At 50.1% G+C, this 21499-nt stretch overlaps 1 protein-coding gene across 4 annotated transcripts in view; it reads left to right on the plus strand.

The window, feature by feature from the left end:
* Positions 1-15241, plus strand: part of KCNQ4 (potassium voltage-gated channel subfamily Q member 4) — a 53486-nt gene extending 38245 nt beyond the window's left edge. For 3 of the 4 annotated variants that reach the window (XM_079141666.1, XM_079141663.1, XM_079141665.1), the window contains 5 exons: positions 4430-4650; positions 6490-6589; positions 9176-9307; positions 12410-12539; positions 13135-15241. In XM_079141666.1, the coding sequence (XP_078997792.1) occupies positions 4430-4650; positions 6490-6589; positions 9176-9307; positions 12410-12539; positions 13135-13347 (796 nt within the window). In that variant the 3' untranslated portion in view covers positions 13348-15241. The other variant, XM_079141664.1, reaches the window with a different exon arrangement.
* Positions 15242-21499: the final 6258 nt, after the last annotated feature.

Below are 21499 nucleotides of genomic sequence, written 5' to 3' on the forward strand. Positions count from 1 at the left end.
CTCTGCCCACCTGTCCCTTTGTCATTAACTTCTGTTCGTGTCTTGTTCTCAACTTTCCAGCCAGATGTTTAGTAATAAACGGAGTTTCTTTCGGATCCACGCCAGCTGGAGACCGAGGTACCCCCTCGCCTGCTCCTCCTGTCCCCACTCCTCCTTGCCCCCCCAGCTTTGGGGGTTGGAGAGGGGGACAGGATGGGCCATGGACAAGGTGCATGTGCCTGCCGCCTGCCGTCTGCCTCGGGGTCCTGATGAGCCCCTTGCCTTCCTGGGGATGTCTCTGCCAGTTCTGGGGCATGGGCCCAGTGTGCTAGAAGGGACACTTATAGGAGCCTTGGGGATGTGTGCTGGCTCTGCCGCTGACCCCTGTGTAATTTTGGTCAAATTGCTTCCCTTCTCTGGACCTTAGTTTCTCATATGCGGAATGGGCAGATTGAACTAGAGGCTCTCTGAGGGTCTTTCCCACTCTGACTTTTGCTGGGTCTTGGGCTTAGCTTCTTGCCTCCCCACTGCCTACCTGGGAACCCGGCAGATGCCTGAAGGGGCTGGGCCTGGCACCTCCCTAACTCCAGATCTACAGTTCTAGCTGCATCACCACTACATTCATGGTACCTGCTGCACCAGGACCTGCTCTGTGCCCTGGGGACGTGGTGATGAATAAAACATGGTCCCCAGAGAGTTGCGAAGAGTAATTGCAATTCTGTGCAGTGAGAGCAATAAAAGGAGAAAGCGGAGGGGCTGTGAAGCCCGAATCGGGCACTTAACCCAGAGGAAGCCCTGGAAGGGGTGGCTGTTAGCGGGGACACCCAGGCCAAGAGAGCAGCACGAACCAGGCAAGGAGGTGAAACAGCATAGCCATGGGGAACAAGCGCATTGCCCGGTTTGGTCAGTTCTAAGAGTGGAATGTCAGAGCTGGGGTTAAGGCAGGGCTGGGTCATGAAGATCCTAAAAGCCCAGTGGGGCTTCATCTTGTTGGCATTGCCTGGCACTTGGGTTTGTGGATTGCTGGTTTCCCTAAGGTGCCTCTGGAGATAGCAGATGAGAAAGGGAGCCCCTGGCTGTCATGTTCTTCTGTAGAAAAGTAGCATTTCTGAGAAATGTGGGTTCTCAATCACAATCTGGTCCCCATTCACTGGCCATGTGTTCATGGGCAAGTCACAGAGCCTATCTGTGCCTCTGTTTCCTTAGATATGAAATGCAGATTGTTTTTTGTTTTGTTTTTTTTGTACTGGGGATTGAATACGGGGCACTTTACCCCTGAGCTATATCCCCAGCCCTGAAATGCAAATCATAAATGCAGTGTAGCCAGCTCAAACTGCCTGGCTCCGATAAAATTGACCTCATTCAATTTGGTACATTTGGCAGTTAAGATCTTACTTTAAGAAATAGTTTGGGAGCCATGGCTGTAGGAATTGGGGACACAATGAAGGGTGAAGCTGAAGAGACTCCAAGTCAGATATGACTCCCTGCAAGATTGGCTATGGTGGACAGGCTGGACACAAGGGCCAGGGTGGACAGAGAGGCCAGCTATGAGACTGTTTGCCCAGTCCCTAAGAAGGGGCCATGAACAGCAGGAAGCGGGGAGACTGCCTTGGCAGGCAGAGGATGAATCCTAAAGAAATTCCTGGTGCAAGTGAGTTCCAGGGTGAGTCCAGCAGGGCAGTCAGGCAGTCAGTGGCAGAACCGGCACTACCAAGGACGGTCACAGTCAAGCTTGCCCTGTCCTTCTCCTAGGCACCAACAGACCCCTTAGACCTCAGTCGATCACTTCGGCACCTTTGACAGTGTGAATCAGACAATTCTTTTGCTTGGGGCTAACTCATGCTTTGTGGGATGCTTAGCAGCATTCCCAGCCTCTACCCATTAGATGCCAGGAGCACCAATGTGCTAATGACCCCAGACATCCCCAGACATTGCCAAATGTGCCTTGGGGGGCAAAATCGCCCCAGTTGAGAACCGCTGCCCTCACCCTCACCCTGAGCACTTGTCCTGGAAAAAGAACACAATCTCTGAGGCGGAGAAAATGGTCTAGGACTTGCCCCGTCCCATGGGAGCTCTGTGACCTCGGTCAAGTTGTTTCACTTCTTTCCTCCTTGGAAAAATAGGGATGGAGATTCAGAGCCACTGCATGATGTGGCAGAGGACTGAAAGCACAAAGGCAGGCAGGTGGGACACTGCGTGCTCCAAAGAGCCTGGGAGGGAAGGAGCTCTTTGGTGCCCACTGTGTGCCAGGTTTCTTCCTATTTTCCTTGAGCTTTCAGGCTCCAGAGAGGCTGACGTGAGCTGTTTTCTGGGCCCTACCCAAGGAGCTGGAATTCAGGGCTGCTCCTGGAAAACTGTCTTCTTGCATTAAAGAGGAGCTCGGGCCTCTGACTGGCTGGAAAGTTACAGAACCCCCACAAACCAGGCTGGAAGCTCCTTCTACCACCACAGAATCAGAGCTGGAAAGGGACCTTTCAAGGCCTCTAGTGCAAGCCTCAGACCCCTTCCTTCAAAAGTCCTGCTGAGTGCACACTCAGCCTTGTTTGCACACTTATTGAGAAAGGGAGGTCGCCCCTTCCTTCCCTAGAATGCCCTTGGTGCCTGATATGCTGGGTGCAGTGATTCAGAGTTCCAGGCCCTTGACTGGAGCTCTGGGCCTTCTCAGCCTCCTCTCTTCCTCTCCAGCTTGGAGGAGTGGAGGATAGGGGCAGGAGTTGCACGGATGGCTGGGGTGGTGGGGTGCTTGCCAGCATGAGGAGAGCCCGCAGGAATGGCTCTGCAGGGGAAAGTGTGGGAGAGCCAGCCTCAAACTTTGGTTGGAATCTTTGGGATGTGTCAAGGGAATACTGGGCCAGCAAAGAGCATGCTGGATTGAGAGAGTCATCCCTGACCTTCCCTTCTGATATCCTAAGGGCCCCAATCCTTGACCTTTAACCTCTCCCCTCTGGGCAGAAGTCCCTCCCCTAAGGATGGCCCTACATCCTAGCCACCTTCCTGAAGGTGCCCCTGGTTTCGAGATCTCTTACCTCAGCAGCTTGGCTCTCTACCCTCCACTCCATGCCCTGGGCATGGGGGACCCTGGTACCCACCCAGCATCGAAACCAGAATCAGTCCTCTGCTAAACCCTTGATCTTAAAAGTCCCGGAGAGTAGGTGACAGTCTCCTTCCTCAACTCTGCCCCACCTCAGGCCTCCTCTGAGACTGGCTGGTGCCCCAGGCAGTGGGGGCCTCCAACACTGTCTGCAGGGATCGATCCTCCAGTGGCACACAGCAGCAGGCAGGGCAGCTGTGATGCCTTAGGGCATGGGGTGAAGTATGTTGGCATAGGTCTGACCCAAACAGCAATAATGTGGTTCTTGAACCTCTTGGACACAGAGTTACTCCACCAGGTACTGGTTAATCAGGGCCTTTCATGGTGAACCCAAGGCCTCCCAATCTCCCTCCAAGGTTTGGGGGATGCGGTGTGGGGCTGGGTATAGTAAGGTGAGCCAGAGCGCATGTCCATACATGCACATGTGTGCTGACCTGCACACAGTGGACGCTGAACTGGGAGCTAAGTAGGCAGAGAAAAGGGGAATCTTCTAGGGAGATTCAGGAGCCCATGGTCAGGACATGGGTCCAGGTGAGCAGAACTCAGGCAAGGGAGACCACAGAACAGGTTATCAAAATAGATCTTCACTGGGAGCACAGGTACCAGGCATGACCTAAGCATACAGCACCTAGACTCACAGGCACTCAGATGTCACACGGCACTCATCCACTGGCACATCACACTGAGGCCCATGTTTGCAGAGCCTACCTGCATAGCTGTATCAGGTCCTAAAACCCTGACCTGACCCACATTGGATCAGATAGCTCCAGCAGTGGGGAAAGAACATAATACAAACTAAGACATGTACACACACATCATGTGTATGCACTCTGCTACCTTTGTATCCACATTGTCACATGTGCACACACATACCTCCTCGACTCCATCCAGCCTGTCCCTGGTACAATGAGGACTGGAGGCCTACCTCAGTGTGCATGGCCAGGTGAGCTTCCCCATCCCTCAGCAGCCTGTCTGTGTCCAATGGGGTCGCCACCTCCACCCTCCAACCACCCACCTGGGCCAGGCCCAGATCCTTTGTCTTCCTGTCTGTCTCTGATTCCTTCCTGAGTTTCTCTCAGTCCTTCCACTCTGACATCTGTCTTCTGTGCACCCTTATCTGTCTGGGCAAAGAGGGGTGGGAGGTGGGACTGGGGATGGGATGTGCTCCAGCTGACCTCAGTTCAGCTTCTTGCCAGTCAGGGCCCCCCTCACCACACCCTTGTTCCATCCTAGAAAGTCTCTGGTGGGGAATCTAGACCCAGTAGTCACCCCCCAGTCCTAGATCAGCTTTGTCCCCACTCACTCCTGCCCAAGCACCAGCTAACTTGGCTCTCTCCCCAACCTGCCCTGCTCTGCTAGCAGCCGGATGGGCATCAAAGACCGCATCCGCATGGGCAGCTCCCAGCGGCGGACGGGTCCTTCCAAGCAGCACCTGGCACCTCCACCAATGCCCACCTCCCCAAGCAGTGAGCAGGCCGGTGAGGCTATCAGCCCCACCAAAGTGCAGAAGAGCTGGAGCTTCAACGACCGCACACGTTTCCGGGCCTCTCTGAGGCTCAAACCCCGCACCTCTGCTGAGGGTGAGCTCCCAGGGGTCTGGGGTCCAGGACCTGCTGAAGGTGGCAGGGGTGGGGATGGACTCTGGTCTTCCAGTCTATAAGATGGGCATCATAGCACTTGCTTTGCTATAACCTGGATGCCAGATTGTTGGAGATCAAATGAGAATGTAGAGGGTGGCATTTGATAGTGGTTGAGAGCACAGGCTTTGGATCTCGGCTACTTGGATCTGAATCCTGGCTCTGTCATTTGAGCAAGTGACCTAATTTTTTTGGTCCCTACTCCACTTCCCTCACCTGTAAAATGGGGACAATAATAGTATCTGCTTCAGAGGGTTGTTGTGAAGATTGAGATAATCCATAGAAAGTAAATGGAAGAGTTTTTGGAATATAGTAATGCTCAATTAACACTAGATGATGCTGGGCGCTGTGGCGCATGCCTGTAATCCCAGCAGCTGGGACGGCCGAGGCAGGAGGATTGCAATTTCAAAGCCAGCCTCAGCAACTTAGCAAGGTCCTAAACAACTCAGTGAGATCCTGTCTCTAAAAATAAAATATATAGAAGGGTTTGGGATGTGGCTCAGTGGTTAAGCACCCTGGGTTCAATCCCTAGTACCAAGAAAAGAAAAAGGCTAGATGACAATGCATGTGCCTTGGAAGGAGCAGAAATTCACATTTCATGAGCCCTGATGGCATTATCTCATTTGCTTCTCCCACTGACTCCATTTTCATTCCCACTTTACAGATGTGGAAATTGAGACTCTCAACTCATGAGAGGCAGAGCTCCCGTCCTCCCACGGGCCTGTCCAGTTCCAAAGCCCAGGCTCTCTGCCTCCTCTCTTAGCAGTCCAGTCTGCAGACATGAGGCTGGTGTCTAAGGGGTCACTTTTCTACTGTTGGAGGGGGACTATTTTGAGTTCTAATTCTGCTTACAACTCACTGTCACTTAGACATTGGCCAGTCTGTGCCTCAGTGTCCTCTTCTGGAAAACGGGAGGGTTGGACTGGGTTCCCTGGCAGACGCTTCCCAGTTGCAGAACATACTGCAGGGCCCCAGGTGGGGAGAGGGAGTGTGAGTGGACAAGGTGGAGGATGGGGACCAGAGGTACTTTGTCCTTGGAAGGAGGGGGTAGCCATGCTACCTCTGCCTGTGCTGTGTCAAGATGTTGCTGGCTGACAACTCAGCCTTTTCCTGGAAAGATACAGAAGACACAAATGAGTCTTTGGTAGGTGCTGGCCCTTAGAAACCTGGGGATGGCTGGTGCCAGGGACTTCCTTTCCTGCCTACTCATGCCCCTCCTCTGGGGGGATGAGGAGAGTATCACCTTTCTTGCAGGGCAGAGTGACAGCCCCAGAGAAGCTGTATCTCTCATCCTGGTTTTAAGGGTCTTGCTTCCTCAGGTACACAGCTGGCCAGAGGAGCCTACCCTGAGCCTCCTTCCCTGTTAGCTGGAGGATAAGATGGTGCATGATTACGTGCAGAGCATCAGGTGCCTTTTCTCCAGGGTTCCCTGTCCTGCATGGTGAGGCCAGTGGGACTTACTCCAGAGCTGTGTGTATTACATTTGCCCCAGGTTAGACCAGATGTGCCCTCAAGCAGCTGTCACTCATCTGGCACCAAGCAGATGTTTGCTTTGTCTGACCACAGGGGCAGCTGGGAATGTAGCAGTCTGGGGTTTTCCGTCCTGACTAGGGTAGTGAGGGGCAGAAGCCAGGGAGGCAGGACCCTGGTCTGCCTGTGCCCCAAGAAGGTTCTGGGCCCTTTCTGGGCCTATCTTCTTAGCAGTACTTCTGTGGAGGTGGGGGTTGGAGTGATCTTTTCCACTGCTGCCCCTTGAAACACATGGCTGCCCCATCTTTTCAGAGGGTCCCTCAGAGGAAGTAGCAGAGGAGAAAAGCTACCAGTGTGAGCTCACAGTAGACGATGTCATGCCGGCTGTGAAGACGGTCATCCGCTCCGTCAGGTGAGACTGAAGCCTGAGGTGAGCACCCTCCCATCTGCCACCCACTGCTGCTCCCCATCTGGGCCCACTCTCATGGCCATGCCTGGCCTAGCTCCCAGTGTGCCAGACGCTGCCCGCCTGGAGGACGGACAAGGTAGGGAGATGGCATATGGCTCCCTGCAGGGCTTGCTCTTACATATCATGTCCAGAGGGCCAGGGTCCAGGGCACAGCTGACCATAATGGTCCCTATCCTCACACACACAGTACCCTCCCAGGCCCTCCGCTCTGCCTCCTCTCTGCTTTCCTCCCCCTTCCCCTTTTCCTCCTCCTCCTCCCTTCTTCTTCTTCTTTTTTTTTTTTTTTTGTGGTACTGGGGATTGAACTCAGGCACTTGATCACTGAGCCACAACCCCAGCCCTATTTTGTATTTTATTTAGAGACAGGGTCTCACAGAGTTGCTTAGCAGCTTGCTTTTTGCTGAGGCTGGCTTTGAATTTGCAATCCTCCTGCCTCAACCTCCCAAGCCGCTGGGATGACAGGCGTGCAACACTGTGCCCGGCTTTGCCCGCCTTCTCTCCCTCTGCCTCCCACTTTGTGTCAGCCTCTTTATTTCGCTTTCTCTAGCTGTGTCCATGCCTGCCTGCTTCTCTTGGTTTGTCTATGCAGTTTCCCTGCATCTCTCATTCTCAGCCTCCTTTTGTCCTGGTGTTGAAAACTCTCTCCTTGGGGGTCTTGGCCTATCTGTTTCCCCTAGTCCTTCTCTAGATCAATGCTTTTTTAAAAAAATATATATATTTTTGGTTGTAGATGGACACAATACCTTTATTTAATTTATTTATTTATTTCATGTGGTGCTGAGGATGGAACCCAATGCCTAATTCATGTTAGGCAAATGTTCTACCATACTGAGCTACAACCATAGTCCTAGATCAATGCTTTTCAAACCACAGGTCAAGATGGTTTGAAATCAACTTAGTGAAACCAAGTTAGTGGGCCTTTAAAAAAAATATGAGAATGCATTTCTCATTTTAAGGGTAAATAACATTTATGAAATTTATATTTCAGTTATGTGTGTGTGTATGCATACGTGCTTGTGCGTGCATGTGAACTGGTTTGTGCTGTAACATGTATTTCTTATGGTAGGTCTTGGTCAAAATTTTTGAGGGCTGGGGAGATAGCTCAGTCGGTAGAGTGCTTGCCTTGCATGCACAAGGCCCTGGGTTCGATCCCCAGCACCGCGGAAAAAAAACAAAAAATTGTGAAAATCTCTGTTCCACTGGCTATCCCCCTGCCTCAGCAGTTAAGCAGGGACCTGTAGGCATGGCTCAGTCGCAGATCTGGCCCCAACTCCTTGGCAAGGAATTCCGGCTCAGTCTTCATTTCTAGCCCAGCTCTAGCTCCAGAAACTCCTGAACCTCATGCCTTCCGGACTTACCTTCTCTCTTCCCTGGCTTGGGCACCTGCCCATAAGCCTCTTCCCTTTGTGTCTTTTTGACATCAGTGAGTTGGATTCTCTCTCCAGAGTTTGAGGCCTCTCCTCTCTTCCTTTGTACACATCCTGTCTCTCCCCTCAGGTGACCACCATCTGGAACACAGTGCCTGAGCTGTGAATGCCAGGTCAGCTCTCCTTGGCCACCCTGCAGACCTCTCAGCACCCAGCATGCCCCAAACCTGTTCCTCCTCCTGGTTCCCATTTCAAACTGTGGCACCACCATCAGCAGTAGGAGTCATCCTGAACTCAGAAGCCTCTCAGTCCCACCTCCGTAAGGGTTATCTCATAGCTCCACCCCACTGCCCCCTCCCAACTCAGGCCTGTTCCCTGGGGCTAATCTTCCCTACCCTGACTCTGGCCCTCCAGGTCACATCTCCATACAGGCTGGGAGAGCAGTCATGCCAAAGCAGAGTGAATGACCTGCCCCTCCCAGTGCCCATGCTCTGCCAGAGATCTGGGGCTCTTCCCCACCTCCTTCTCGTGGCTCATCTCCTCCCTGTCTCCTCACACTGTCCTCTAACCCCTGGGCTGACCCCTTTCCTGCCACTTGGAACCAAATCTCAATCACATACCTCTGTGCCTCTCTGCTTTCGGCAGCTCTCTTCATCCCCTTCTTTCCCCGAGGACCTCCAGCTGAGGTCCTCCCTTACTGTGGCCCCAGCTCTCTTCATTCTTTGACATGGTTCTTGCCTGTGTCCTCTCACCTTAGTTGGGGACTCCCTAGGCCAGGGGTTGACTCTGGTGCCAAGGGCCCCCACAGCTGTGCCAAGTATTTGTGGGGTGAATATAGTATTCCTTCCCCCACATGGTCATTCTCAACAGTCAAGTTCACAGATGCCCCCTGTGTTTTACCCAGCCAAGGGCACCAGGCCTAGTCCCTATTATCCCAGGTTAATCCAGATACAGGACATGACAAAACACCGAAGAAACCTGTGGGGTATGGAAGTGGGCAGGAAGGCTGGGGACCCTGTAGAGGTTGCTGGTGGCGGCCCAAGAAGGACTTGCCCTTATGGTCAATAAGCAGGTAACAAAGGTATGGAGAGGTGGCCCGAAAAGAATCCCATAACTTGATGGTTCCATACAGATGGCCCTCTGAGATCTCTTCCCTTGACAGGATTCTAAAGTTCCTGGTGGCCAAAAGGAAATTCAAGGAGACGCTGCGACCTTATGATGTGAAGGATGTCATTGAGCAGTACTCGGCAGGGCATCTGGACATGCTGGGCAGGATCAAGAGCCTGCAGACTAGGTGGGTACCTGCCAGCCCAGACTAGGAGGGGCCTGGAAGGCAGGGTGGGATCTGAGAGCCTGAGCCCTTCTGACAGCACCCCCTGGGGGCTGCTGCTGCAATGGGGTTTATGGCTTGAGCAAGGTCTCTTCATGGCTATAGCCAGACCCCTTTACCTGTCTTGAGGCTGAGAAAAACTCAACCATAGGTCATCTGTAGAAGCCTGTCCACCTGAACGACTCAGGGGCTTTATTCAGAATAACTGTTTAGTGGTCCTAAAATAATTGGCCTACAGTAATCAGCAGCCTCTCTCCTACCTCCCAAGGGGATAGGAAAATTGCCCTCGATGCCTACTTCTTGGCTCTGGAATTCATGTCGCTTCTCTAGGCTCAGCATTAAGGGAGAATCCTCATATAAAGATCCAAATCACACACACTTTGCCCCTTCTGGCCTGCATTTTCAAGGCCATCCATCCAGCCATCCAGCCATTCACTCAAGACACAATCATTGGGAATTTATTACTTGCCAGATAGTGAAGTTATGGTGGAAAGCAAAACAGTCCCTGTCCTGTGCAGCATTCATTCTAGTGGAAGGGGAACACATGATAAATAAAACTAGAGTACATCAGACGATGATAAATGCTAAGGAGTAAAAAGGATTAGGAATTGGGATTTGCTTTTTTGGGGGACAGGATACTGGGGATGGAGGTCAGGGTCATTCTACCACTGAGCTACATCCCTAGCCCTTTTTAACTTTTTTTTTTTTTGCGGTACTGGGGATCAAACTCAGGCAGGGCCTTGTGCTTGCGAGGCAAGCACTCTACTGGCTAACCTTTTTAACTTTTAATTTTGGGGCAGGTCCAGCTAAACTGCCCAGCCTGGCCTCGAACTTGGAATCCTCCTGCCTCAGCCTCCTGAGTTGCTGGGATTACAGGCCTGTGTCACCATGTCTGGCCAGGGTTTGCAATTTAAATACAGGAGGGGGGAGTGACACCAGAAAAAACTGAAGAGATTGAGACAGTTAGACCTGCTGCTGTGGAGGTGAAGTTTCTAGAGGAAGCAGAAAATGCAAAGGCCTGCAGATGGGCCAGAGGCTGCAGTGTTGTTTTAGTACAGCAGGGAGTTCAGTGTGACTAGAAGGAAGTGAGAAAGGTAGTAGATGAGGTCAGAGGGCTAAGAGCACTTAAGACTGTGGAAAGCCCTGCAGGCCACTGCAAAAACTTGGTGTTCATCCAGGGTGAAATGCAAGCATTGGAGGGCTTGATGAAAAGGGCTGATAAGATCTAGATTATCTTGCTGGGTGTGGTAGCACACATCTGTAATCCCAGCAGTTTGGGAGTTTGAGGCAGGATGATCACAAGTTCAAGACTAGTCTCAGCAATTTAGTGAGGCCCTAGGCAACTTAGTGAGACCCTGTCTAAAAAAAAAAAAAAAAAAAAAAAAAAGAAAAGAAAAACAGTTAGGAAAGTGGTTCAGTGGTTAAGCACCCCTGGGTTTAATCCCTGTACCAAAAAAAAGATAGATGTGTTATCTTTTAAAAGGACCCCTCTAGGGGAGTGCTGTGTTGAAAATGGACTATAAGGAAGCAAGGGCAGAAACAGGTAGAGGTGTCTACTTTAGACATCCAGGTCAGAGATGATGGGACTTGGACCAGGGTGCAGCCTGGGGAGGTGGGACAGGTGGTCAGATTCTAGATCTATTCTATCTCTTACACCTCATCAGAAAACTACTGGGGGAGAATGACAGGGTAGAATGGAGGGCAGACATGATCCATATGTGAGCTATGCATGCATGGAAATGTCACAGTGAAACCCATTTATTTGTACAATTAGTACATTTAGTTAAAAAAAAAAAAGAAAGAAAACCCTTCTGATGGGGTAAAGAAAGAAGAAAGTCAAGGATGAATCCAAGGTTTTGGATTGAGCAAGAGGAAAAAAGGAAACTGCCATTTATTGGCACACAGAAGGCAAAGATTATAGCACACTTCAATCAGGAGAGTTGGGACTGGCTGAGTTTGTGAAGCCCATCAGCCATCCAAGGGAAGCGTGGGTCTGGCGGTAGATGTAGGGTATGGAGTCTGGAGGAAAAGTTCGTATGGAGAAATAGATTTGGCCCTGGGTTTGTGTGTGGGTTAGGAACATACACACATAACACACACATACACACATTTGGTGTCAACAAGATATAGAAGAATTGAAAACATGACCTAGCAAGTAGGAGTAAATTGAGAGGTCTCAAGAGGAAGCTGTGGGGCTTGCAATGTTTAGAAGTTGTGGAGATAGAGGTGGTGAACTCAGCCAAAGGGATCAAGGAGAAGACCAGCTGGGAGGTAAGGGTAGAACTGGGAGAGGGTGGTGTTTCAGAATCCAATTGAAGAAACGTTTGCAGGAGGAAGGGGTGATCTGCTGTATCCAGTTTTGCTATTAGGCCAAGTGAAATGAGGATTGAGAGTCAGTCACTGGATTTAGCAACATGGAGTTCATTTGGGAACCTGACAACAGTAGTTTTGGTGAAACGGTGGGTTGAAAGCCTCACTGGAGTAGATTTAAGAGTGAAAGGGAGACCATGGCACACCTGTAATCCCAGCTACTTGGGAGGCTGAGGCAGGAAGATCTCAAATTTGAGACCAGCCTGGGTAACTTAGTGAGACTCAGCCTCAAACTAAAATATCTTTACAAAGGGCTGGGGATAGCTCAGTGGTAGAAAAGCCCTGGTTGTAACCCCAGCACCGAAGGGGTGGGGAAAACAAAGAAAAATTTTGCTGTGAGAGTAGAAAAGGTGGGATCAGCTCTAGCCTTGTCCACTTTACAATTCACGTTCCCATGTGACTACGTCTTTCCCTTTCGCGGTCCACCATTTCCTATCTCTCCTCCATCGAGCGGTTGTTTTACTGGCCATGCTTATGTATTGGTGTCTTTGCTTGGTCAGCTGGGGAACCCCCAAAGCAAGAGCGAGTTTCCCCACCCCACTCAGCCTCCATTTGTCAGGGCAATGGCCTCCTTCCTCAGATGGCCATTCCCACAGGTGAGGGCTGTGTCTTCCCTTTCAAAAGGAAACCTAGAATTCTTGTGGAAGGGAGGGGCAGCGTGTATGCAGGCCTTTTGATGGTTCCCTTTCCTCACAGGGTGGACCAGATTGTGGGTCGGGGGCCTGGGGACCGGAAGGCCCGGGAGAAGGGCGACAAGGGACCCTCAGACGCGGAGGTGGTGGATGAAATCAGCATGATGGGACGTGTGGTCAAGGTGGAGAAGCAGGTGAGTGTAGGATGGACCTTTGCCGGGCTGGTGAAGCTGGTCGTCGGTCTAGTAGCACGGGAGGGCCGCGGGAACAGACGAGGGGAGGGCGCCTTTCTCTGGACCGCAGCCCAGGGCCCAGGCCCAGGAGGCCCCACCCGGGTCCTCGCATCCGTACTCGGCCGAGCTCCGCCCCACAGATAAGCCCCGCCTCCCACAAAGGCCTGCCCACTCCTACAGCATCCGGGTAAGCCTGTCACCTCCTGCTAAGCCCTGCCCGCGGTGTGCCGTAGTCTCACCCCAACCCACCTACTGCCTTTAACCCCACCTCTCAGTTTTCTCTGGCTCAGAGGCTGTCCCAATCAGTTACGGCTAAATTTATCCCGGGGAACATACCCCAGCTTCCCAGCTTCGTCCTGCTCTCTGGCCAAATCCCACCCTTGACGCGGCTCGCCCCTCGCCTCTCCCAGAGAAGTCCCGCCCAGGCCCCGCCCACCGCCCGAACCACGCCCACCACGCCTCCTGCCGCGCCCCTTCCGGCCAACTCCCGCCTTCCAGCGGGACCCGCCCCCGAGTCCTATCCAAACTCCGCCTCCTAGCCGTGCCCCGCCCCCAGGTGCAGTCCATTGAACACAAGTTGGACCTACTGTTGGGCTTCTATTCGCGCTGCCTACGCTCCGGCACCTCTGCGAGCCTGGGAACCGTGCAAGTACCGCTTTTCGATCCCGACATCACCTCGGACTACCACAGTCCTGTGGACCACGAGGACATCTCCGTCTCCGCACAGACGCTTAGCATCTCCCGCTCGGTCAGCACCAATATGGACTGAGGGGCTTCTCAGGGGCGGAGCAGCCCTCGGCCTGGCGCTCGGACCCGACCCTTGAGGCCTCAGAACTCTCCTCTTACTTGAACTCGCTCCCTTGCGGGGAGAGAGGCCACACGCAGTATTGAGCTGCCTGGGTGGGCGAGATACCCGATGCGGGTGCCAGAGCCCAGCTTCCACCCCAGGAGTGTGAGATGCCAGGCCCTATGGAGGGCAGCAGCAGCAGCAGCAGCAGTGGCTCCCCCATGGCTTCTGGGTCCCCGGGTACCCTGCCCACTCCATCAAGGCCCAAAATAGCGAGCCTGGCAGGGGATACTGCCCAGGAATGGGAGCAGGGCACTAGGGTACAGGGCCCTGACCCAGCTTCCAGCTATGCAAGGTGAGGTCTCTGGCCTACCCTTCAGACAGAGCAGGGAAGCCCTCCTGCCAAGTCCCTGCCCCACTTGGGGATGGGCCCAAGGTGCCCTCACAGGTACCTACAAAGCACAGGACCCTGCCACAAGGCAGATGGGCACCATATATGCAAACTATGTTGAATATGCAACTTTGGGGACCCCCATGGGGTCCCCCTGCCCCTTTCCTTTGGAATATGGGCTTCCAGCAGTAGCTGGTCTCAGGCTGCTTGGCCATGACCCCATTCTCATTCTTTGGCGTATTACCCTATTCCCACTCAGCATGGGGCCTGTTTCTCTCCTGTCCTCTCCCAAGAGCAGTGCTTGGGCCTTTCCTCCCATTTGCAGGTGTCACCTCCAGGGGCTCCCTTTTCCTGCTGGTTGTTTTCTCCCCTCTTTGGCCCTCCAGACACCTTGGACAGCACAAGTTTCTGTATTCTCCCCAGACTTCCCAGACAGTACTCCACGGACAGTCACACAAGTCCCTTTAGTTTCTGAAGAGAAAGCCTCATGCTCATGCACAAAACCACATATGCTTGGAGACATGAGCACAGAGCCACTCAGCCTTTCCTGGGTCTCTGCAGCTGATGCTAGTGGACTAGCCTTGCAGGATGATGTCCACTAGGAGGAATCCCCTCACTCCCTCTGACCAGAAGAGAGAGCTTTAAAGTGACACCACATCTCTCCTGACCCTGCCCCAGAACTTTACCAGCTCCCCTTCCACAAGAAGATAGACTCCTTACTGGTCCAGGATCCTAACTTCTGCCTCTGCCCCTGAGGGCCCTCCTTGGTGTCCCCACAGCACAACTCAGGCCTAGGCCTCTGGGACTGGTGCACCACTGGAGAGACTCCAGGCCCACACTCTTCCTAGTCCCAGAGAGAGTAATAATGCACTTATAAGAGACACCAACTGCGCACCTGCCTCTCACCTGCACTGCTCCCTCCCCACTTCTTCACTTCAGTTGGCAGCCCTGCATCTTGCATAAGTGCCCATCCACTGTAGGCCCTCAGCACCACTTTCAAATCCCTACTCCTGTGTTCCTTCTGCAAAGCCAATGCAGGTGGCAGGAGGGTGAGGGGTAGTGGACTAATGGCAACCCTCTATGGGGTACCAGGGAACAAGGGGCTGAGGCCAAGCTGCCTGTATCTCATACTGGGGACCTGCATGCACCAGCACCAGGGCTTGGGTTGGATCTTGCTCAGCCCCATGGTGCCCAGCCTCTGCCCTACCATGCCCTTTGCATGTACCATCATGCCCCGGATGGAGCCTTTCCTGGCTCGCCTTACCTGCACTGCACTGTCCCCAGAGAGCCATCCCTCCACCCCTTCAGAGACAGATCTGCAGAGAGGGCAGGAGAATAGATCACCCTGTGACCAAAGGAGACATGGGAAGCAGCCCTCCCTCCTTCCACCATCGAGGTTCCCTCACCAACCTGGTTCTCAGATATGCAAGTACCTCACTTTGTTAACTTATTAACTTATTGGTTTCATTAAAGTTTTCAGTAGGAGGTGGTTGGTCTTGGTTTTGTTGAGTGACTGTGGGTGAGGCACTTGGTTTGGGGATAGGGACAAGGAGATTTGGATGAGTTTGGACTCTTTTTTTGTCTATAATAAAAATCCAGTCCCCTATGGCTTGAGCAAAATATGAAACTTTGACCTAGAGAACTAAAGAGGGAGATAGATTTGGTTTCATGTACAGCCAGATCCAAGTGCTTAAACAAAGTGAGGAATCTGTCATTTGTTTCAGCCTTCCTCTCAGGCAGGCCAGCCTCTCATGATGACCAATGAAAAGTGGGTACCACTTTTCCAATAGTTTGTTCAGTTAGGGTCCAACCAGGAAAACAGGAACAATAGTACATTTTTCAACAAAGAGAATTTACTATGGGGAGTGGGTTTCACTGAAGGGGTTGGGATCATCAGAACCCACAAGTTGTAGAGGGGCTAGTTCTGGTGCTCAGAGATCTGAAAAGGAGGAACTGACTGGTTGATCTTTTAGAGGACTCAGTGAGGCCCATCTGGGAGTGCAGAAAAAAAGCTAAAGTCTGGGATTGACTTCCTGGCTGTTACTGATAAAGATGGGAAGGAAAGGAAGACATCTCCACTTCTACCTTCTGGCTTCTCCTCTCACCCTTTATTGTCAGAACCACAGCATCAGTATAGAATGCTGTTCTTAGAACTTAATGGCTACAGACCACCTCCGACACTCAACGTGTCCATGCACTTCAACCCACGCACATTGGAACCTCCATATAATGATGGTAGCTTCCACCTAATGAGACGAAACTCTCCTTCATACAAATGAGGACACTCTAACCTCCCTCACATGGGAAAAGTATAAAACCCCACAGTCCAACAGATGGATCTATCTCATAGTTACTGAATCCATATTTGGGTGATGTTAACTATTCTCATTCAGTCACAATCCCATCTGCAACTAAACACTAAACACATGTTAGCAATCATTGACAATCTTTTTCTATGAAATAATAAGGGAAAAGGAGGAGGAAAGAAAGCATTCATTAATTTATACACCACACACGCACACACACACACACACCAAAGAAAGAAAACATGCATAGCTGCAATAGACTAATTTTTTTTTTTTTTCAATAGACTTCTGGTAGCTTTTCATTAGCTTCTCCTGTTGTACATGGAAGTATGGTCATCCCTTGGAATCCAGGGGGTTTGGTTTCCAGGACCCACTGCGGATACCAAAATTCATGGATGCTTAAGTTTCTTATATGGGGCTGGGGAGATAGCTCAGTCGGTAGAGTGCTTGCTTTGTAAGCACAAGGCCCTGGGTTCGATCCCCAGCACCCAAAAAAAAAAAAAAAAAAAGTTTCTTATATGAAATGATGTAGTATTTTTATATAACCTATGCAATCCTCCTGTATACTTTAAATAATCTCAACCTCACTTATAAAACCTAATACAATGTAGATGCTATATAAGTAGCTATCCTGTATAATGACAAGGAAAAAAGTCTTTACAGGTTCAGTTCAAATACTGTGTGTGTGTGTATGTGTGTATGTGTGTGTCCCTCAATCTGCAGTTGGCTGTATCTGTGGATGCAGAAACCACATATTTGGAGGGCTGAGTACATTATGAGGGGCCCAGTGAATTCTCTGGATTCCATACATGTCTACTTTGCCCTTATAGCGTAGCAGCAACCCCTTTCTCCTTGGCAATGGGGAGTAGTCACGCAGCCAGGGCATTAACTCTTTCTTTTTCTGATGGTTCAGTGGCATGAGGAACAGAAAACGGCCAGGTGGAAGTTTCAATTTCCAATTCAATGAAAACTGTTGCCTCCCTTCCCTTGAAAACTAAGACCTTCAAATTAAAAGAGCCCAGACTTGCAGGGACCAGAAGTAGAAGTTCAGTGAGTGTGTATAGTAGCCTGAAAAATGGCCACCAAAGATAGCAAGTTCTCATCTCTGGACCAGTACATGTCACCTTGTTTGTAGAAATGATTACGTTAAGGATTTGGACATGGGAAGATGATCCAAGACTATAGGATGGACCCTAAATCCAATCACAAATGTCTTCCTGTTGTTGTTGGATAATACCAGAGATTAAACCCCAGGCCTTCCTTATACATGCTCTACCACTAAATTACACTCCAACCCCACAAATGTCCCTCCCTCCCTCCCTCCCTCCCTCCCTCCCTCCCTCCCTTCCTTCCTTCCTTCCTTCCTTCCTTCCTTCCTTCCTTCCTTCCTTCCTTCCCAGGAGTGTTTTACCACTGAGCTACTTCCCTAACCCTTTTTATCTTTTGAGTCAGGTTCTTACTAAGTTGCTGAGGCTCGCCTTGAATTTGTGATCCATCTGCTTCAACCTTCCAAGTAGCTGGGTCAACCTCCCCCAAACCCTTCACCCCAGCTCTACAAATGTCTTTTAAAGAGAGGCAGAGCTGTGGGTGGTGGTGCTTGCCTACAGTCCCAGTGACTCAGGAGTCTGAAGCAGGAGGATCACAAGTTCAAGGCCAGCCGGGGCAACTTAGCAAGACCCTGTCTCAGGGTTAAAAAACAATGCAGTAGAAAATAAATAAATAATAATACGAGAGGGGCATAGGGAGATTGCACACACAGAAGAGAAGCATGTGGGGTGGAGATAGAAACAGAGGTGAGAAGGAGGCAGACACAGCAAAGGAAGGGTGGCAGTCCCAGATGCCAGAAGAGTCGAGGAATTGATTCTCTCCAGGAGCTCTGGAGGGAGTGCAGCTCTGCCCACACTTTGATTTAGGCCCAGTGAAATTGATGTTGAACTTCTGCCCTCCAGAACTGTGAGAGGATACATTATTGTTATTTTAAGCCACCAAATTTAATTTATTACAGTAGCCATAGGAAATTAATTCAGGGAACCCACTGGTGTCTTAGTGAGAGAAACCACTCTCAATAACTTCCTGGGATTCCTGGAAACTTTTATTCTGACAGAGTCAGTGAGGATAAACCATGCCCATTCCACCATGGGAAGTGGAATCCACCTGGCACCGGGTGGCTAGGTAGGTCCCTGCTGGAAGGATGACAGATTAGATATTTTGCCTTTGTCTCTGTTGAAAATATGTGAGACATGTAGTGGTGGCATTGGCCAGATCAACCTTGATGATCCAGGCTGTTGACTGCATAGTCCGCATTCTGGCTACTATGAGCACGTGTCCATGGTCATCCTGAGAAAACACTGAAGGAACTGGAAAAAGACTGACTGACATCCACAGAATGTGCCATTTTGTCCTTCTGATTATTAAGAGCCTCCTCTGCCATGGATGTCTTGTGGTGAGACATTAGAATACAAATATCTTCACATTTTGTGCCATTTCTGTAAACCCAACTGAATACCTCTTTCCATATTCCTTATTGCCAATCCTCCAATTCTGTGCTTTCTGAGTCCCTGACCATCCAGTCAAATCGTTAGCCACTGTCCATAAATCAATGTATATCCATACTTCTTGTCATCTCAATCCAGACAAAATGGACAATCAAACACACTGAAGGGTGAGGAGAATTTAGCCAGGCATGGGGACTAGCATGCTGGTGTTGGTGGTGAATGTTCCAGCTAGAAGGCATAGCATGTGGGAAGATCCAGAGACACAGAGCGTGGTCCATGAAAGGAATAGAAAGAAATCCCTGTGACTAGGCTCAGAGCAAGGGAGAGAGGAGTACAAGATGATCTTTGGAATTTTGGAGTCAAAAATTTGCAGGACTTTATAAGTCATTCCAGAGAAACAGGACTTTACAGTAAGGGCAATGGGGAACCAAGGAAAGCTTTGGATTAGGGATCACTCTGGGATAGATTTGCATTTTAGAAAGTTTTCTTCCCAGGATGGCAGATGGATTTGAGGAAGCAAGCCTGGGTGTGGAGAGAAGGTCAGGAGACTGCTACAATAATCTGAACAGGAGATGTTCAATATGAACAGGACCCAAGGCAGTTCAGTAATTGAATAAATATCTATTGAGCACCTGCCGTATGCTAGATCCTGGGTCAGCACAACACGCAGAATGAAAAGATGGAGGAGAATGAGTTACAGCCCTGAGGCCATGTAGCCCCTGGGGGAGATAGATGCACAATTAACCAATGAACAAGTCCTTGTTTTTCTTGTAAGTTTGTCTGGCTCAGCAAGAGTTTGCAGGTGGCTGTGGGAGTCCCCAGACTGTTATCAAATATGGTCTTGAGAGCTGATATGATTTTAGCTTGGTGTGTCATTTATTGCTGTGTAAGAACTCACCCTAAAACTTAATGGATTAAACAATAACTGCTTTATTAATTCTTGATTCTGTAGATCAGCAGTTTGGGCTGGACTCAGCTGAGCAGTTCTACTGACCTCACCTGGGATCACAAAGGTGATTGTAATCACCTGGCCTCTTGACTGATGCTGGAGAATTGCTATGATTCAAGTGTGTCCCCCAAAGATTCATGTACTGAATCCCCAGTGTGGTGGTGCTGAGGCAGAACTTTTTAGAGGTGGAACCTCGTAGAAGATAATTAGTTCATGGGTTCTCCACCCTCTGAAGGGATTAACAAGTCTTGTGAGATTGGATTAGTTCCCTCAAGATCTAGTTATAATAAATTGAGCTGTTACAAGGGAGCCTGGCACCTTTCCTGAATCCCCCTTCCATGTGCACAGCTTGCAACTCTCTCCCACACTCTCACCATTGTGGTGCTATCCACAATGAGGCCTTCCTTGCCAGAGCCGAGCAGACACTAGCGCTGTACTCTTGAACCTCCAGAACTGTGAGCCAAACAAATCTTTTTTGTTTATAAAATACCCAGCCTCAAGTATTTTGTTATAGCAACACAGAATGGACTAAGGCAATAGTCTAAGATGGTGTTACATTTCCCATGTTTGGTGTACCCTAGTTTGTCCATAGGTTGGATTGTTTATCTCTGCTCCATGTGGCTTCTCATTCTCCAGAGGCTTAGATTGAGCTTCTTCACATGACAAGAGGGCAAAAGCGGAAGCCTGTTGAGGCCCGGGCTCAGAAACACCAAGCAGACTGGGAGGACAATGTTTTAGGGGCTTAGCTCACTTGCAGGCTATTCTGAAGATCTTGCAATTTTTACACTTTTGAGATCAAGGAGAAGCATGCTTCATATTTCTCAAGTTACATAACTTATTTCATGTACGTTTGACAGTTCCATCCAGTTGTTGAAACAACACCTTTGTTTTCCCTCTGAGAAGCTGAAGGGCACATCTTCCCTACAGCCACCTCTGTGTACACCAGGGTGTGACAGTACTACTACCCTGATGTGTTAGTCTGCTGAGGCTGCCATGACAAATACCACAGACTGGGCAGTTGAAATAACTGAAATTTACTTCCCAATAGTTCTTGAAACTAGAACTTCAAGATCAAGGTATCAGCAGGGTTGGTTTTACTGTGGCCTTTCTCCTTGGCTTGTAGAGGGCTGTCTTCTGGTGTCTCTCTGTGATTATCTTTTTGTGCATGTACATGTCTCGCATCTCTAATTTCCTCTTATGAGGAACTAGTCACATTGGATTAGGGTCACCCTTAAAAAATCCCACTTAATTACCTCTAAAGGCCCTTTCTCCAATGTAGTCACATTTCAAGGACTAGGAGTTAGGGCTTCAACTGTATTTTGAAGGGGCACAGTTCAGTCCATAAAACCTGGATGGTGTTTGACCCACCAATCTGGCCCTGTTTATGGGGCTGAGGATTATTTCTGGGGTTTGCCCCATCCCAAATAGGCAGAGGTGGACATGCATAGATTTCATGGAACCTAGTGTTTTGGAGACATTATTTTTTTGAACCCCAGATCCTTTGCTATAACATAACCTATTTGGAGCTTCAATATATAAAATAATAACAATACAACCACAAAGTAGGGACCTACCAGGGTCCTCAACTTCTCAACATGTATACACATTTGCAGGGTGAGCAAGTGTTCTGCATTTTGTTGCAGTCAAAATAAAGATCTGTCACTGTTATTCCATGATTTTTTTGTACTGGGTGGAACCCAGGGATGCTTTACCACTGACTACATACCCAGTCCATTTTACTTTATTTTATTTGAGGTAGGGTGTTGCTAAATTGCTGAGGGTTCCTTAAGTTGCTAAGGCTGGCCTCAAACTTGTGACCTTCCTGACTGAACCTTTGGAGTCCCTGGGATTATAGGAATGTGCCCCTGCCCCAGGCTCCATGCTGCATTCTTTTAACTATTGCAGTAATTTGTGTTCTTTGTCTGAAAGGCTTCCGTCCTTCCCCATCCATGCCATGACTGTCCTGGCTTGGCATATACTTGCCTATCTGTCT

Source organism: Sciurus vulgaris (genome assembly GCF_902686455.1).
Source record: "Sciurus vulgaris genome assembly, chromosome: 1".
NCBI classification, from domain to species: domain Eukaryota; kingdom Metazoa; phylum Chordata; class Mammalia; order Rodentia; family Sciuridae; genus Sciurus; species Sciurus vulgaris.